Source organism: Bidens hawaiensis, unplaced genomic scaffold (genome assembly GCF_021521415.1).
Source record: "Bidens hawaiensis isolate Kalapana, Puna unplaced genomic scaffold, B.hawaiensis_p1.1 tig00008479_1, whole genome shotgun sequence".
NCBI classification, from domain to species: domain Eukaryota; kingdom Viridiplantae; phylum Streptophyta; class Magnoliopsida; order Asterales; family Asteraceae; genus Bidens; species Bidens hawaiensis.
Genome location: NW_027491602.1, coordinates 83,437 through 99,671, shown reverse-complemented (window position 1 = coordinate 99,671; position 16,235 = coordinate 83,437). Strand labels below are relative to the sequence as shown.

Sequence of the window (16,235 nt, the reverse complement as noted above, 5' to 3'; positions counted from 1 at the left end):
AATATCCATACTGAATGACCAAATATAACCAACCAAGATACATTTTAAAACAAACTTTCATTATAACCATCCAAAATACATATTAAAAATAGTTCACCAATACACTCACACAAATAACTTAGCAATACACTCACAAATAGACAAAATCCATAAATATCAAACAACGCTTGAGCTATATCTCCTTGTTCACTTCATGTTTCGGAACCTAAATAAGTTGTTTAAGAAACATTGTAGCTACATCGTCCCAACTTCTTTCATGCACATGCTTGCTTGAATAGTCTTTATAAGCTTTCTCATAGCTTCCTGCAAAGACGAAGTACCAAAAGAAACCATGAACACACGTTTACAACATGTTAAAAATGTCCTGTTAAGACTAAAGTTAGACAGCACATTGAGATTAAAAAAAAAAAGTAAAAAAACTAAGAAGCATGTCACCAGTTTTTACAAATTAGTTGAAAATCATAAATAGATGCAAGTGGTGGAGTGCGTAGCTCCTTTTTAGATTTAAGTCAACCACTGTACGTTTAACTTTTCTATCATCAACATGACCTGATAACAAAAAAAGAATATGTTAATGAGACGTTAACCAAAAAATACAGTTAAAGCAAATAGTTTATACTAACAACCCCTAAAGGCCTAAACACCCTGCATATAATATATTTGTTTCAAAAACCTCAAATCTTGTTTTAAACTTTTAATAAAACATCACCAAATATTAAAACTTAATGATTATTATTATACCTACAGAGAATGGTGCAAATAATTTGACTCTTTTTGCATTGTAACATTGTTAAATTACGTTTTTCATTTGGAAAAAGTGAAAACTAAGGCCACTATGCACTGTCACATTAGTCCATTTTACTTGTGTGATAACATTTGAAAGGAGTTTATAACTATAATTAGAGTATGAAGTGAAAGACCCTAAAACAGAGTATGAAATCCATGTAACCAAAATACAATAAACAATAGTGCACTAACAACTCAACATAAAGGAAACCTACATTAACAAAAATTATCATGTAATGATAAACGAAAACAACAAACACTAAAAAATAACTGTTATATAGTGACAGATGAAGACAATCTACATTAACAAATACATTCGACAACTACAAAAATCAAGAAAACAAATCAAGCAAACGACCTGTTCTTTTAGAAAAGCACAAACTAACATGCAATTTAAAGCATAAAAACTTAAGTTAAGTACCTGATAAGCAGCTTGTGATACAACTATTTATCTTAATTATTAGAGCCAACATTTTCTATCACAAATATGTGCTGATTAATATTTATCTTAATTATAAAAGTAAGATTCAACCAAACTAAACATCAGTTAGTATAAACTAAACATCAATTTGTCGTTCGAATGATAAGCCATAGTTTCTAAGCCAAGTAGTTCGAGCCATAGTTGAACTCTAGTGGTCAGGAAACAGAATTCGACTAAGGTGGGGAAAAAGAATAGAATAGCTCGAGTAGGGAAACAAAAATCATAACTGATGCGGGCGCCAGAAGAGTAGGAGAAATTATAAGGAACATGTGTGCTTTGGAGGGGTGGGTAATTAGGTCGAGATTACAGGATTGAACAGATTGGCGATGGTGATGGAAAAGAACGATTGTAGCAGTGGCAATGATGATGAAGATGGGGGAGAGCTGGAGAAGAAAGGGAACATGGGTAATTAGGTCTATTTTTTTATTCAGCGTTCCTTCAAAGCTGAATGGGTAAGAGGATAATTGAATCCTTCATATGTATCTTTTGTCAAACCAAACAGCCTTTTCTCCGAGCGAATTAGACATGTCATATGAATAGTATCATTCAGATCCTAAATGAACACCCCTAAGAGTCTGAGTCAACAGACTCTTGCGTAAACCAGTGGGATAGAAAGAAGCATGACAGTGATTGCTCAAATTTAGGCGCTGTTTGTTTTTCTGAAAAAAGGTCTTCGCAGGCTCTTTTGCCTGCGCCGCACAGACATTGCCATCTGCAGATTATTTGTTTTCTCGAAGACGCTTTACTAAAAATATTTGCACAAGCTCTTTTTGATGCAGACTTGGAGTGTGTTTGGTTGTGTCTGAATGAGCCTATTCAGATTACAATGTCTGGTTCGCTCAGATTTAAGGGTGTTTGGTTTGTTAACATCATGCATCTGAATGGTTTCAGCATCCTTTTATTCGTTCAGATCAAAATTCAAGCTGAATGGTTCATAGACAAATTTACCCACGCACAACACCATAGCTGGCTCTTCTTTCTCCTTCTCTTCTGGCAACCAGGCACAACACCACTATGGAGGTAGGGTAGCAAAGCTACCCGTGAATCCCCAACTTGGCCCGCGGATTGTTAAGGGACATCCGCGAACCATTAGGAGGCATCTGCATGAAGAACGCGTGGACTGGCGAAGTCATCCACGGTTCATAAAGACATGCTTCACGGATCTCCATCATAACCCGCGGATTACTAAATGTGCATCTGCGGAAGGAACCCGCAAGCAACACAAGGGACTCACATGATCCCCACGTGATATGGGAGAGCAATTGTAACAAACTATTTCTAGAAGGTTCCTCCATAACCACCTGATAGCGACATCGACCAACGAAAAGATGACACCTGGACACGTAATGAACGTCCCACGACGTGCACAATAACAGACGGGGCCAGGCTGTCACATCCAATAATGGCTCGACACATGTCCATTCAGTTAAGAAAGGAATATTATGATAGTGACAACTTCACCAATCACCTTTCCTCACATTCCGGCTATAAATACCAACTTAATCCACTTCAGGTATACACACTCACACTCTCAAGCCTTACGCAATATACTTGTACTTGTATTATTCCTATCAGAATACAGTACTAATTCTCACGCCGGATGATGGTTACGGGAAGACCCCCCATCGTGTTCTTCCCATGACGAGACTCACGGTGCTTTGTTTTGCAGGCAGATAGCTGGGATCTGACGCCATTGTTACTCATTGGCGCCATCCGTTTTTAGCTAGAAGTATAGTTGTTTGAACGTTTTTTCTAAAGTTTTTCGTGATCTGAAAATGAGTCAGAACCAGCAACCTCCTGCAGCCACACCGGCGAGAGTTCGATGTACCAAAATCCAGGGCGATTCAATCCTGGAAGGACAAGTGCTGGTGGAATCTCGTCGGAACAACTTACCTCCGGTCCTGGAAGACAGGGCCGGAGAGTTCCCGAGATTCGATGTTACTATGCCTTGTCGGAGCAATCAAACTCCGGTCCTGGAAGACGGGGCCGGAGAGTTCCCGAGGCATGAAGATGTTGAACTTCGTCGTAGCACTCGTACTCTGGTTCTGGAAGACTGAGCCGGAGATTTTCCCAGATTCGATGGTGAAGAAACTAGGGTTTGTCACCAAACTCGATCTGGAAGGACTACTTTTACTCCTGATAAGTGGTACAAGCAAGAACAACTGAGGCTGAAAGAAGAGTACGAACGACGAGTGAGAACTAGTCAGTTACAAGCCAGAACCCTGACTTATGACTCACCGTCTCTGTCACCACCACCGGTGGTACGGCGTACTGAAGATCCAGATTTAGAAGATGTCTCTCAGACAGTTGGTCATCCATCCTCGAGAAGTCAAGGCAGGAGTTATCATACTCAGCGAGCTCCTTCTCGAAGAACTACGCACGAGCATAGCCTGGCTTCCCGGGGGGCAGCGAGATGTTACTTATGAGGACAGTTATGTAAGTGAAGATAGCCGTGGGTATGGTAAGGAAGACACCAGTCGCCCGCGGGCACTACCGAAGCACACTGAGTACTACAGTGATGCCGATGAAGGTTTCACCAACCCTACCATCCCACTGCTTTTGCAGAAAAATCAAAGTTCATTCTGCGGATAGCCACCGCTCCCTTCCCGACAAACATTAAAATTCCAAGCAATCTGGGAAAATATTATGGAATGTCGGATCCGAGTGACCATTTGCTAAACTTCACAGCAGTTGGTGGAGTAAGTGGCTGGACGCTACCCTATTGGTGTCACATGTTCGCATTGAAATTAACAGGGGCAGCCAGAGAATGGTTTGAGAAATTACCGGACGGTCAAATCAAGAACTGGGATGACTTAGTCGCCAAATTCTCACAACACTTCAATCAACAGCGTAAACATACTCAGGATCCCTCAGAAATCCTGAGTGTTGTCCGTCGAGACAACGAGTCACTAGAAAGTTTCATTACTAGATTCAATAACGAGAGTCTGAATATTGGGGGAATCATCGAGGATATGTTGAGGGGGGCATTCAGAGTGAACGCGAAGAGCCAAAAATGGTTCGTTGCTTGACTGGGAGAGATGGTATGCCTCAGACTTGGGAAGGGATCATATCTGCGACCAAGGTCTTTACAGCCACAGAAAAACTGCTGAGGCGAGAGAAATCAAAACAAGGCACGAATTCTGAGCCAAGGAATGTCCAGCACAAAAAAGAGGAGAAAGGTTTAATTTGGTCTCGAATTCAGCCCCTGGAAAGCTCTTCCAAGCAGTTTGATGCTCGATCACCACTCGATTTTAACCTGATTTCAAGCACAAAACAGGAATGATTTTTGTTTCCTTACTCGATTTATGCTCTTTTGTTTCCCCGCCGTCATTGATTTATGTCTCTGTGGTTCGAATGGCTAGGCCTAGAAGCTAGGGTTTATGGTTCGAATGGCTAATTGATGTTCAGTTTAAGCTAATTGATCAGTTTTGCCGATTCTTGCTTTGGCTCTAACAACTAATTTGTAGTTAGAGATAAAAAAATGAGGTACATCCTCTTGAAACCTCAATCTTTGAATTAAAGAAGGTGTAACCTAGAATACTTAATTGAATGCCTTAGATTACTATCATTTGCTTATGTTGCTGGAAGTACAGTGCATAATTATATTATATAGTTATGATTTGTTAAAATAAACTAAATGTATTTCTTCCAAAAATCACATGATCATTTTGGTGGGAATGATGTTGCCAGCGGTGATAACACGAAAACGTGAAATATCGAAACGTAGGAGCAGTCGATGTTAGACGCCACACCCTTTTTCTGAGCATTTTAACCACACCCTTTTTTTCTGAGTACTCATTCAAACATATTCGTTCCTTAATTTGTTCAAAACCATGCAGTTTATTCTTGATTTATTACAAGAGGCCTAATGGCGTAAGAGGCAGATGCGCTGTCGCCTAATAGAAAGGCTAAAGGTGTGCTCTAGTGATTTTGTCCTTTACTCTTTTGGGTTTGAATACATGATGTTGCGATGTTAAATATTTCTAAAGTGCTCTTTCATGATAAATGATTTTTGCAAAAAAAAAAATAACGGGTCAAAGGGAAGCCAAAAGATAAGTTGGTTAAACAAAAAACCATAAATATATGTAAGTATTTGGATACTATATATAGGTTTGCGTTTATATGCACCTTAGTATGTGTGTGTACAGATTTAATGAATATTAGAAAAAAAATTGTGAAAAATTGGCCAACACTATTGACAGTTTTGTACAAGAGGTACATTCTGGATTAAAGGCACTATTGACAGTTTTGTACAAGAGGTACATTCTGGATTAAAGGTCAAAGGTTAACATGAATGCGTGTTCTATGCAAGAATGTGTCTATATATATATATATATATATATATATATATATGCGAAACCATTAAAACTACATCGTTTTGAATAAGACTTTCCAAAAAAGATTAATTCTATTATTTTAAATGCTTGTTTCCTTGCATTAATATTACATACCTAATTCTGAATAATCATTCTAAAGAATTATCTCTGACAAAATTGATCATAAAAATCATGTTTTCTCAAAAAATGAATATCAAGTCAATTTACTCCCAAAGCAACTATATATATTTCTACACCTGTGTATCGTAATTCAGAAGTTTAATTAATCATGGTTGTTACTAAGCTAATGGAACTGAATTTTTATTATTCACGGCATTATTAATTGGTTTGGTATCGTTGTGCTTTTAGTAAATTGATATTAAAAAAAACATCTCAAAAACTTACCTGTGAAGATAAGAACTTTTGCATTTTCATTTGACCTTTGAATTTTCATTTCCTCATGCCACAAATAATTATTAATAACAAAAACATAATCTAAAACGATGAATTCTAGTTAAAGTAATTCATATTTTCTTTTTAAAAAAAACATAGTTTAATATTTTATGACGGTATTAATAACGAAAATAACATATTCGAACATGAAGACATGGTTCAGAATTAGGGATGTAATATTAATGGAAGGAAACAAGTATTTAAAATAATAGAATTAATCTTTTTTGGAAAGTTTTATTCAAAACGACGTAGTTTTGATGGTTTCGCATGCAAGGTTACATGCTTAACAGCCCCATATTATATATAGGGTTAGGTTAAAATAAAAACCTTCTTGAGTTGTGAAAACCCTAGAAACTCATTCTCAACCACATGTTTTTAATTAAAGTTTGAATCATGTGTTTCACAATTAAAGTTAATAAAAAATATAAACATAAATATAATTTTTTCTCTCTCCTGAAAACATATAAAAAAATTAGTAAAAAAATAGCAAATTTTTTTTTTGATGTTTCGATGTTTTGTATTAAATGCTACAACATATACTACGTGTGCAAAAAAAAATCAAAAAAAAAAAAAACGATGTTACATAGGGTTTTTACGGGTTTTCACAACTCAAGTGGGTTTTCATATATATATATATATAGGGGAAGTATAGAATGAAAACCCACTTGAGTTGTGAAAACCCGTAAAAACCTTATATAACATCGTTTTTTTTTGTTACATGTAATATATGTTGTTACCTTTAATACAAAATATCGAAAACATAAAAAAAAATGTTTTGCTATTTTTTTACATTTTTTTTCTAATTTTTATATATGTTTTCAAAAGAGTGAAAATGTAAATTAACTTTTACATTTTTTTATTAACTTTAATTGTGGACCATAAGATTTAATCTTTAATAAAAAACATGTGGTTAAGAATGATTTTCTAGAGTTTTCACAACTTAAGTGGGTTTTTATTCTAACATAATATATATATATATAGCTTAATTGAAACTTAAGAAAGAATTTTGTGGGATACATGCTATTTAGTATTGATAGTTTATACCATTGGTTTGAAATTAATGAAGAATAACAAAGATATTAGATGCTCACAGCAGGACATGGCATCATTTTAGATGTCTTCGCTAATGTAGTATTGATTTTAAGAATCAATTGTTTCATTTTGGTATGGAGCTGCTGATTTCAAAATAGCGTAACACATTTATTTATATATATACAATTTTAGGTGAACTTAGGCATTGAGAGTTGTACGGCCTGCTGTTGAAATTGTATCCCACTCACCGTTGTTTCTTCCAGCCTCCAGGCTTCTTTGATATCATCAATGCCTCCATCTCTCTCTCTTATTTATTTCTCTGAAGCGGTGACCATGATGATTCTTTAGTTACTCTGTTCACTCTCTGATTCATCGCTCACTGTTGCCGGGTTCAATCAAACATAACCCCTATCAATGATTTATTATATATTTGTAAATTATATATTTGGCAATCAATTTGTGCTTACCCTTAGGCGTTACACTAGGGATCAGTTGAAATTACTAGATGGAAGAAAGTCTACAAGCCGAAAGTTGAAGTCTTGCAAAGGAGCTGGAAATAGAAAATATATTATTAACTTTATCAGTAGAGCACCAAGTGTGGGTACTTATCAATGATTTATTATCTGTAAATTATGAATTGATACCTTTGTTTTGTATTTTCTTCACATTAAATGCTATCACTTTGTTTACAATTTCATACTCATACCTGAATTCATTATTGTATTGTTTCCTGCAGGTATAACAGCTCAGCTGGCTGCTACTCAACAAGAAAATGTTGAAGTCTGAAACTGTATAAGGTTAGATTGTATAAATCTTAATTGATTCTTGCTCATACTAAAATATTTATCAAGTTTGAGAGTTTTATTCACGAGTTCGATCCATATTTATATCATAGAGAACTACTAAGGTATGAATTTGAAAATTTGGTTATAGTGTTTTGTCATTCATTTCGAGTCTAAGCTCTGCTAATTTGTGCTTAAGAGTCCAATTTTTTAGTTTATACTTTATTTATTGTAATGTTCAACTTTTAGTTATTGAATTGGATAATAAATCTATACAGTTTGCAAAGAAGAATTTCTACCAAATCTTGATGTAGCTGATCATAGCTGATAATCCTTTGTTGGATCATCTGGAGATGGAAAGAAAAAAATGGAAAACTTTACATAATTTTTTGATCAAACTTTAACTTTGTAAGGTTGTAAGCTGATTATAATCTTCTTTTTGTGTAGGCATCAAAAGGATGACTGCAATGTTGCTAAAAATTAAGGTATTTTCTTTCTATTTGTAACACTTCTCAATTCCAATTTTATGAATTTTGTTTTATTCTTAACTGTAAACGTTCTTTTTGGTTGAGTTTTTGCTTATGTTTGTTTAGATGGGTTGGGCTCAATGCTTGACCTACCTGACCTAAACTCAATTACTGAATCCAACATGAAGCCACAAGAAACACAAGGAAAAAAAATCTGACTTACCCGGACCCGACCTAAGTCTAAAGCTGATTAAACAATACCTGAACAACCTAAACCCGTGAAAATCGAAACCAGAGAATAAAGATGAGTTTGTTTTTACATTTAATATTTTTTTGCCGTAATCGATTACCTAAATGGATCCAGAACTCGAGTTACGAGTTTCTTTCTTTTTTCTTATTTATTTAACCCGGTGTCATTCTTAACTATAATCGGTAACTGAAACTGACCCGAATCGGGTTTAGGACTACACCGGGTCAGGTTTGGGTAGTTTAATTTACATTTAATCGGGTTCAATTATATTGGGTAATTTGGGTTTTGTTTACATGGTTTTGGGTTACTTTGGTTCTGGCCTGGTAATCAAGTACAGGTTGGGTGGTTCCGGGTCGGTTTCGATAACTGACTATGCTTAAAAATGACAACGGGTTTAATAAAAAAGTAATAGTGAAGATATTTAAGTATCACAGAAGTTGTGGTTTATCTTCAATTGCATTCTTTGATGCTAGATATGCAATTTGAACTAACATACTTTAATGTTATATGTACTTTCATGCCTTAACATGTTATAAGTTTGTGGACAGCAGCAGAATTGCATTTAAAGTCCTTCGGGTGGTGCATGTGATCCGAAAACGTCAAATGGAAAAGCAATCCCACAAAGGTATGCACAAATTGTTACCATATAGTCGACAATAGTGATGTAAAATTTGATATTCTTAACCGTTGTACATTTGTACCAGCTCTAGAAATATAAAAATAAAATGTCATCAACAAACTTCAGTGGTTTTGCTTTGTCACGAACTCTAAACGACATTCAAATCGTCTATCCCCGCCCCCGCAACGCGGGGTTCAAATTACTAGTTAAAATACAAATTTAGAGCTGCTCCTTTTAAAGGATACAAGTACAATAGTGAAGGATAGTTCTATTTGTGTCAAGGTTTTTCCATGTTTTGTTCACTAATGAGTTATAGCCTTTGTATATGTATGTGGCATACATGTAATGGAACTCTACGTATTCATGCGCTGCAACACGCATGGGTAAATATTTCTTTGTTTTTAATCTCAATTTTATTTGTCAATATGGTTTTCCAAGGTTTCCCGGTCACAACGCGTAAGGTCAAAATTTCTAAAACACAAACCCGCGCAACCATCATTTTGGGCCATTGGACATGTGTGCTTGATGCTTGCTTTGTTTGTGGTATTATTTGAAATACCTAAAAGTTACTTTTTGAAAATTCAAATGTGCTTGATTGCAATTCTTACTTCTGTCACTCCATTACTCTAATTGTCAATTTGAAAGAAAATATGTGACCCATAACATTCCGCTAACAAAGAGTTTACTTAGACAGACGCAGGTGATGACAACACAAGAATGTAACGATTGACAGCTTTCGACTGAAAAAGGATGCAAACGCTTTTAGTGATTGATTAGAAGACAATAGCCAAATGTGCATAGGAGATGATTGGGTGATGACGCGACAACTAGCGAAACCACAACTTTTGGTAAATTACTAAAGAAGTAATTGGTCCTTAGAAGGTGGATAAAGGTTGTCAAATTCGTTATAGCTATGATAGTTTATATTATTTTCTATTTGGATAGTATGTTTCCATGGGTAAAATTCAAAGTGACGCAAACCATTAATTTTTATTTGGATTTTAGTGTGTTTCCATGGATTTTAAAGTAATTATGTGTAATTTGGATTCTCTATGATGTTTTGTGGTTTCTTTGTATAATCATTTATCGTTCAAATACGTAACCAAATAGATACATTTCATTCAGCAAGAAATAGTTTAGAGGGTTAAGATAGTTATTTTACATAGTTATACAGATATCCAACCAAACAGACTTACCTGGTTAAGCACTTATTGGCTCAGAGCCTCTAAACCATTCAGACATCTTATTGATTCAGCAATTAATGACTTAGCACTTGCCAAACAGTCCATTGGTCCATCCACTTCTGAGATCTTCTAAGGTACAGAGGGTTAAAACACTACACCCTACCAACACTCACTCTCCACCACCACCACCACCACCACCCACCGTTCACCACCACCACCGTCCACCTCCCACCCACCATTCGCCACCGCCACCGTCCACCACCACTACCACTACCACCCACCGTTTTCCACCACCGTCCGCCCCACCACCAACTCCCCACCCACCATCTGCCACCACCGTCCACCACCATCACCCAGTGTCCGCCACCCACACAACCTTCTACTACCCACCGTCCGCCACCGCCATCGTCCACCATCACCAATGTCCACCACCCACCAGCACCACCGTCCACCACCACCTACCACTATCACCATCCACCACCACACCCACTACTATAGTTTGTACACCGTTAACAGTTTATTTTAACAATCTACAGACGTTAAAAAACAAACAGTATTCTTTTTACAAACTGCAGAGGTTTGGTGCACCTCTTCTTCTACAGATGTGGTCCACAGACTACAGACATTTATCTCTGAAAAAAATGAACAACACCTTAGTAAGTTCAACGTTTCATAGACTAATAATTTGTTTTTTTATGTAATACCTATATATGTAAAAAAATCAATAATTTATAGAAATCTATTTTTTTAAAGTATACAAATGTGAATGGAGAGAAAAAATGATGGAAAATATGTGGGAGAGTGTGAATTACTAAATCAGTCGGCCAATAAAATATAAAACTGTAGCATTCAAAAATCACTTTCTTGAGTCCAAATTCCACAAAAAGCAACAACAATATTAATATTATTTAATAAAAAATAATAATAATATTGATTCACACGGTTTCCACTTGACTGAAGTCAAGAACTGGAAGACAATCATACCATTATTAGTGGACGCAGCAGCTTTCAGTCAAGTCGTCGCTTAAATTTCGCTTCTTTGACCATCACTCCTCTTTCTTTTCTTTCTCTTATTAATATTATTTTTAACATCACTTGTTTCCTCAATTAACATTCCGGTTCTGTTGCTGCTACTCATCTTCAAAGCCTCTATGTATGTTCTTCATAATATTTCATTTTTGTTGCAGTTTAACTTCAAATTTATGTAAATTGCTCATTATCGTGTTGAATTTGATGTGGGTTTTGATTGAATTTCGTTATTTTAAAATTTGATGTCGTTTTGGGTTTAAATTAGGGTTATTATTGCTTATGATATGATTCTGATGGAATTTGAATTTTATGATGACATATTTTAACATGATTTAGGATTTAAGTTAGGGTTTTGATTGGCTTTGATCTAATTATGATGTAATTGAATTTTATGAATTCAAAATTTAACATAATTATTTTATTTTCGTATAGTAATAAGATTTTGAAGTCAAGATCATATTTTTCTAAACGGGCAACAAGGTGCGCCACGAACCCCTAATTTATGGTGTAAATTAAGGTTTTGATTGTTTGGATCGCAATAATCACTGTGAACACTCGCATCCAAATGCTCCTAATTTCAAAAACTGTGTTATTTCTTAAAATTCAGTGGAATATGCATCAAAGAGTGATTATTTAGCTTCTGTTATATTGTAACAATCTCACCAAAACTGTTGTATGTATTTCATTGATTATATATGTTGTATAAGAAGAAAACTAGCACAAGTATGTTAGTAATCAACTAAATCTAACAAGGTCATGTAACTAACTTTAGTCAACATAAGTCAAAAGAGTACTCTAATAAAAATGAATTATAGTTATTAGTTATTATCTTTTTAACCGTTTCTTTCACTATTTTTGCAGGCACTTGAATATGCGCCATTGTTAATTCCTCGAGTTTGATATTACTCAATTTCAACATAATGAGTAGCGTACCGATGATAACTACTTGTATCATGATACTTACAATAATCACATTCAGCAATGCTGTCCAAACTGATATTAACTGTCTTAGATCCTTCAAAGCTTCGATTGAAGATCCCGATAACATGTTATCAAATTGGGACTTCAATAACAATACCGAAGGGTTCATTTGTAAATTCACTGGAATCGAATGTTGGCATCCGGATGAAAGCAGAGTTTTAAATATCCGCCTTGCTGACATGGGACTCAAAGGCATGTTACCCCTCGGGCTCGAAAATTGCACCTCGATGACGGGTTTAGATCTTTCTAGTAACCACTTGTTCGGTTCTCTCCCGGCAAACGTGTCAAAAGTTTTAAAGCTTTTAACAACTCTTGACCTTTCCTCAAACAGCTTCTCGGGTCAGATACCCGCAACCTTTGCAGATTGTTCTTACCTTAATGTCCTCAAACTGGATAACAACCGGTTTTCGGGTCAGATTCCGTTCGAGTTAAGTCGTTTGGATCGGATGAAAGAATTTGGTGTTGCGAATAATCTTTTATCCGGGCCCGTTCCGGTTTTTCAGAATGGGAGTATTAGTGTAGACTATGCGGGTAATCCTGAGTTATGTGGCCGGCCTTTGCGTCGTTGTACACAGACTAAGAAAACCCGTGTGGGTGTTGTTATCGGGGCGGCTATTGGTGGGGCGGCTCTGGCGGTGTTCGTTGTCGGTGTGGGAATGACGGTGTTTATGCGTAAGGTTGTTAGAAAGAAGAAAGATGATGATCCTGATGGGAATAAATGGGCCAAGAATATTAAAGGAGCTAAAGCCATTAAGGTAATACATTTCATCCCTTGTTAATTGTATCTCTATTTTGTCTATGAGAAATCTTTCGGGTTCGTGTTCACGGGTTGGTGGGTTGGGCCTGAAAATTTTGCATGAACCCGAACAAGACATGGACATGAAAGTCGTCGCAAGTAAACGAACCCGAAACTTGACACGTGTATTCGCAGGTTGACATGTGCAGGACCCTTTTAGGCCAAAAAAAAGAATTTGCATGTTGGTATTTTTAAAATTTTAAATTTATGTATTGTATGTTTGTTTTTTTATTCTGAAGCAGTTTTGTTTAATCTGTACCAATTTTTTATCAACTTTTGAAATTTGGCATAAAAATGACCCAAATAATTAATGTTATTAGTTACCTAAAGAAGATGTTTTATAAAAGTAAATGGGTTAAACCCGGTCAACCCACAAGCCACCGGGTTGACACGAACACAACCCATATAGCTAAAGGTGTTTGCTGGTTCCACCCGAAACTGACCGAGACCCACTCAGTCAATTTGTGTGATTTAAAAAATAAATATTTTTTAACTAACAATAGTGAATGCAAACGCATTAGTTATCTTTTATATATTCTAAAAATGACTTCTGATGTTCATGCAGCTTTCTATGTTTGAAAACCCGGTTTCTAAAATGCGGTTGAGTGATTTAATGAAAGCTACTGACAGTTTTAGCAAAGACCATATAATCGGGTCAGGAAGAACGGGCTGTTTATACAAAGCAGTACTCGAAGATGGCACCTCACTCATGATAAAAAGATTACAAGACACTCAACATTCTGAGAAAGAATTCGCATCCGAAATGGCCACACTCGGGAAAGTCAAACACCGAAACCTGATCCCACTTTTAGGTTTTTGTGTCACCAAAACCGAACGGTTTTTAGTCTACAAGTACATGTCAAACGGAACCCTCCATGATAAACTACACACAATCACCGACAACCCGAACCCCCTCGATTGGCCTTCACGGCTAAAAATCGCGATTGGTGCGGCCAAAGGGCTTGCGTGGTTACATCATAACTGCAACCCGCGTGTCCTCCATAGAAACATAAGTTCAAAATGCATCTTACTAGATGCAGACCTCGAGCCCAAAATATCTGATTTTGGGCTCGCGAGGCTCATGAATCCAGTCGATACGCATTTGAGTACTTTTGTAAATGGTGAGTTTGGTGACTTGGGTTACGTGGCCCCGGAATATACACGGACCCTCGTGGCGACACCGAAAGGGGATGTTTATAGCTTTGGGGTGGTGCTTTTAGAACTAGTGACGGGCGAGAAACCAACCCATGTGGCTAAAGCTCCTGAGACGTTTAAAGGGAGTCTAGCTGAGTGGGTGACTCAGTTATCTGGTGAGTCGAGACTTGAAGACTCGATTGACGAGTCGTTGAAGGAGAAGAGATATACGAGTGAGGTTTTTCAGTTTTTGAAAGTGGCGTGTAGTTGTGTCGGGCCAGCTCATAAAGAGAGGCCCACTATGTTTGAAGTGTACCAATTGCTACGGGCGATTGGTGAGCATTATCACTTCTCGACAGATGATGAGATCTTGATGATGCCGACTGATAGTGGGGATGCAGGTCAGATAGAACTCATTGTGGCCCGTGATACGCTAGAGAAGTATTGAAGTGCTGTGAATAAGTGTTATATAGATATTATTATCTACAGATCAAGGTTTCAGGTTTGACTTTTATATTACAAGTCAAGACATATTTAGCTTCACTCATTGCAATGTTCAACTTTTTGTGTTGTGAAATAGTATGTTAGTTATTTGTTTATTAATTTTGGCCCGAACAAGGGTTTTCTCTAAACCCGTTTTGACCTGACCCGCCTCTTTGCTGGACTTGGTTACACGCCAAGTATTGTGTTGGTTTGAGGACAAGAAAACTGAAGTTGATTCTCCGTAAGTTTGGGTCGCTACAGAGTTGACCCAAATGAGCTATAATCAAAGTTTGTAAAACATTATACAAATTTATATACATTTGTGTTCCCCTTTGTTGTATCATCTCATGATTGTGAAATGATTTTATCAGCTGAGACATAAATATAAAAGCATAAAAATCATGATGACAACAATGTGGAATTACCCAAATCAAATAAGGTGTATAAATCTATGCTTGTTTGAATTCAGCAGAAATAGTATATATTGAAAGTAGATTAGAATGAAAGATCTCATGTTTGCTTGCAAAACAAGTGTAACATAAATTTCTAGTAGGTAAAAATGATGACAAGAAAGTCTTAAAAATCCACAACTCACTGTATTTTAGTTAGCTTAATTGTTGCTTCTGTTATTAGTGATTCATTAGTTTTATTTTTTACTTTATTGTTCTATGCCAAAGATAAATAGTAAATACAATGTTAAAAAAAATAAAAAGGAAAAATTTTTTTTTAAGAAAAGGACATCACATTTTACCTCGTTTTGGGCGTCTGAAACAGTTGAGTCGTCCCAAATGAAAACAAACATGTAGCAAAAATTCATACGGTAATTTCACAAACCCTAAATTATACACAAATCCGAACCAACTTGAAATATTAGCCTTTGTGTCATAAAGGTATGACCAGCTTTGATGGAGAGCAAATCGTCGAGAGTCCCTGACCCTATCTCCCTAGTAACCTCAATTTTTTTCTTGAAGAATTATATATATTTTTATGAAAAAAATATGTATTTTTAATGTTTAAACTCAATTACTCAACTCATTTAAGTTAATTTTTATAAAAATAAAATATAAAAATTGCACAACCTAAATCATAACCAAATAAGCTCATTTAAAACTCGTTAGGTTATTATACAAACTGGTTAACCAATAGACGATTATAAAAAGTGAGCCTTTTTTTTAATTAAAGTTCAAACAGACGGTTACCTTAAAGATGAAAATCAGAATGGAATTGGCTAGGTAGAGATGAAAGATGAAGTGTGTGATAGAAGATGGAATTATCCATTCATGATTAGGGTTTAGATTTTGGAGCGGAGATTATGTTTTCAAATGGTAAGGTAGATCTGCGTGTTTCTAAAATTCGGGTATACAAGTTGAACTATGACCGGCGAGGTCCCACGCTCGATTCTCATAAGCCACTACTAGGGAGAACACCACTATAAGAGGATT

At 36.1% G+C, this 16,235-nt stretch overlaps 1 protein-coding gene across 1 annotated transcript; it reads left to right on the top strand.

Moving 5' to 3' along the window:
* The first annotated feature begins 12,327 nt into the window (after window positions 1–12,327).
* Window positions 12,328–14,819, top strand: LOC143529097 (probably inactive leucine-rich repeat receptor-like protein kinase At5g48380). The gene is made up of 2 exons (XM_077024967.1): window positions 12,328–13,135; window positions 13,742–14,819. The coding sequence occupies exons 1-2, from the start codon at window positions 12,335–12,337 to the stop codon at window positions 14,756–14,758; spliced, it is 1,818 nt and encodes a 605-aa protein (XP_076881082.1). The 5' UTR covers window positions 12,328–12,334; the 3' UTR covers window positions 14,759–14,819.
* The last annotated feature ends 1,416 nt before the right edge of the window (window positions 14,820–16,235 follow it).

Excerpts from the sequence above, each read along its gene's own strand:
- LOC143529097 (XM_077024967.1), top strand. The coding sequence starts at position 12,335 with ATGATAACTACTTGTATCATGATACTTACAATAATCACATTCAGCAAT. Across the intron at positions 13,136-13,741 it reads AAGGAGCTAAAGCCATTAAG|CTTTCTATGTTTGAAAACCC; the intron begins GTAATACATTTC and ends ATGTTCATGCAG.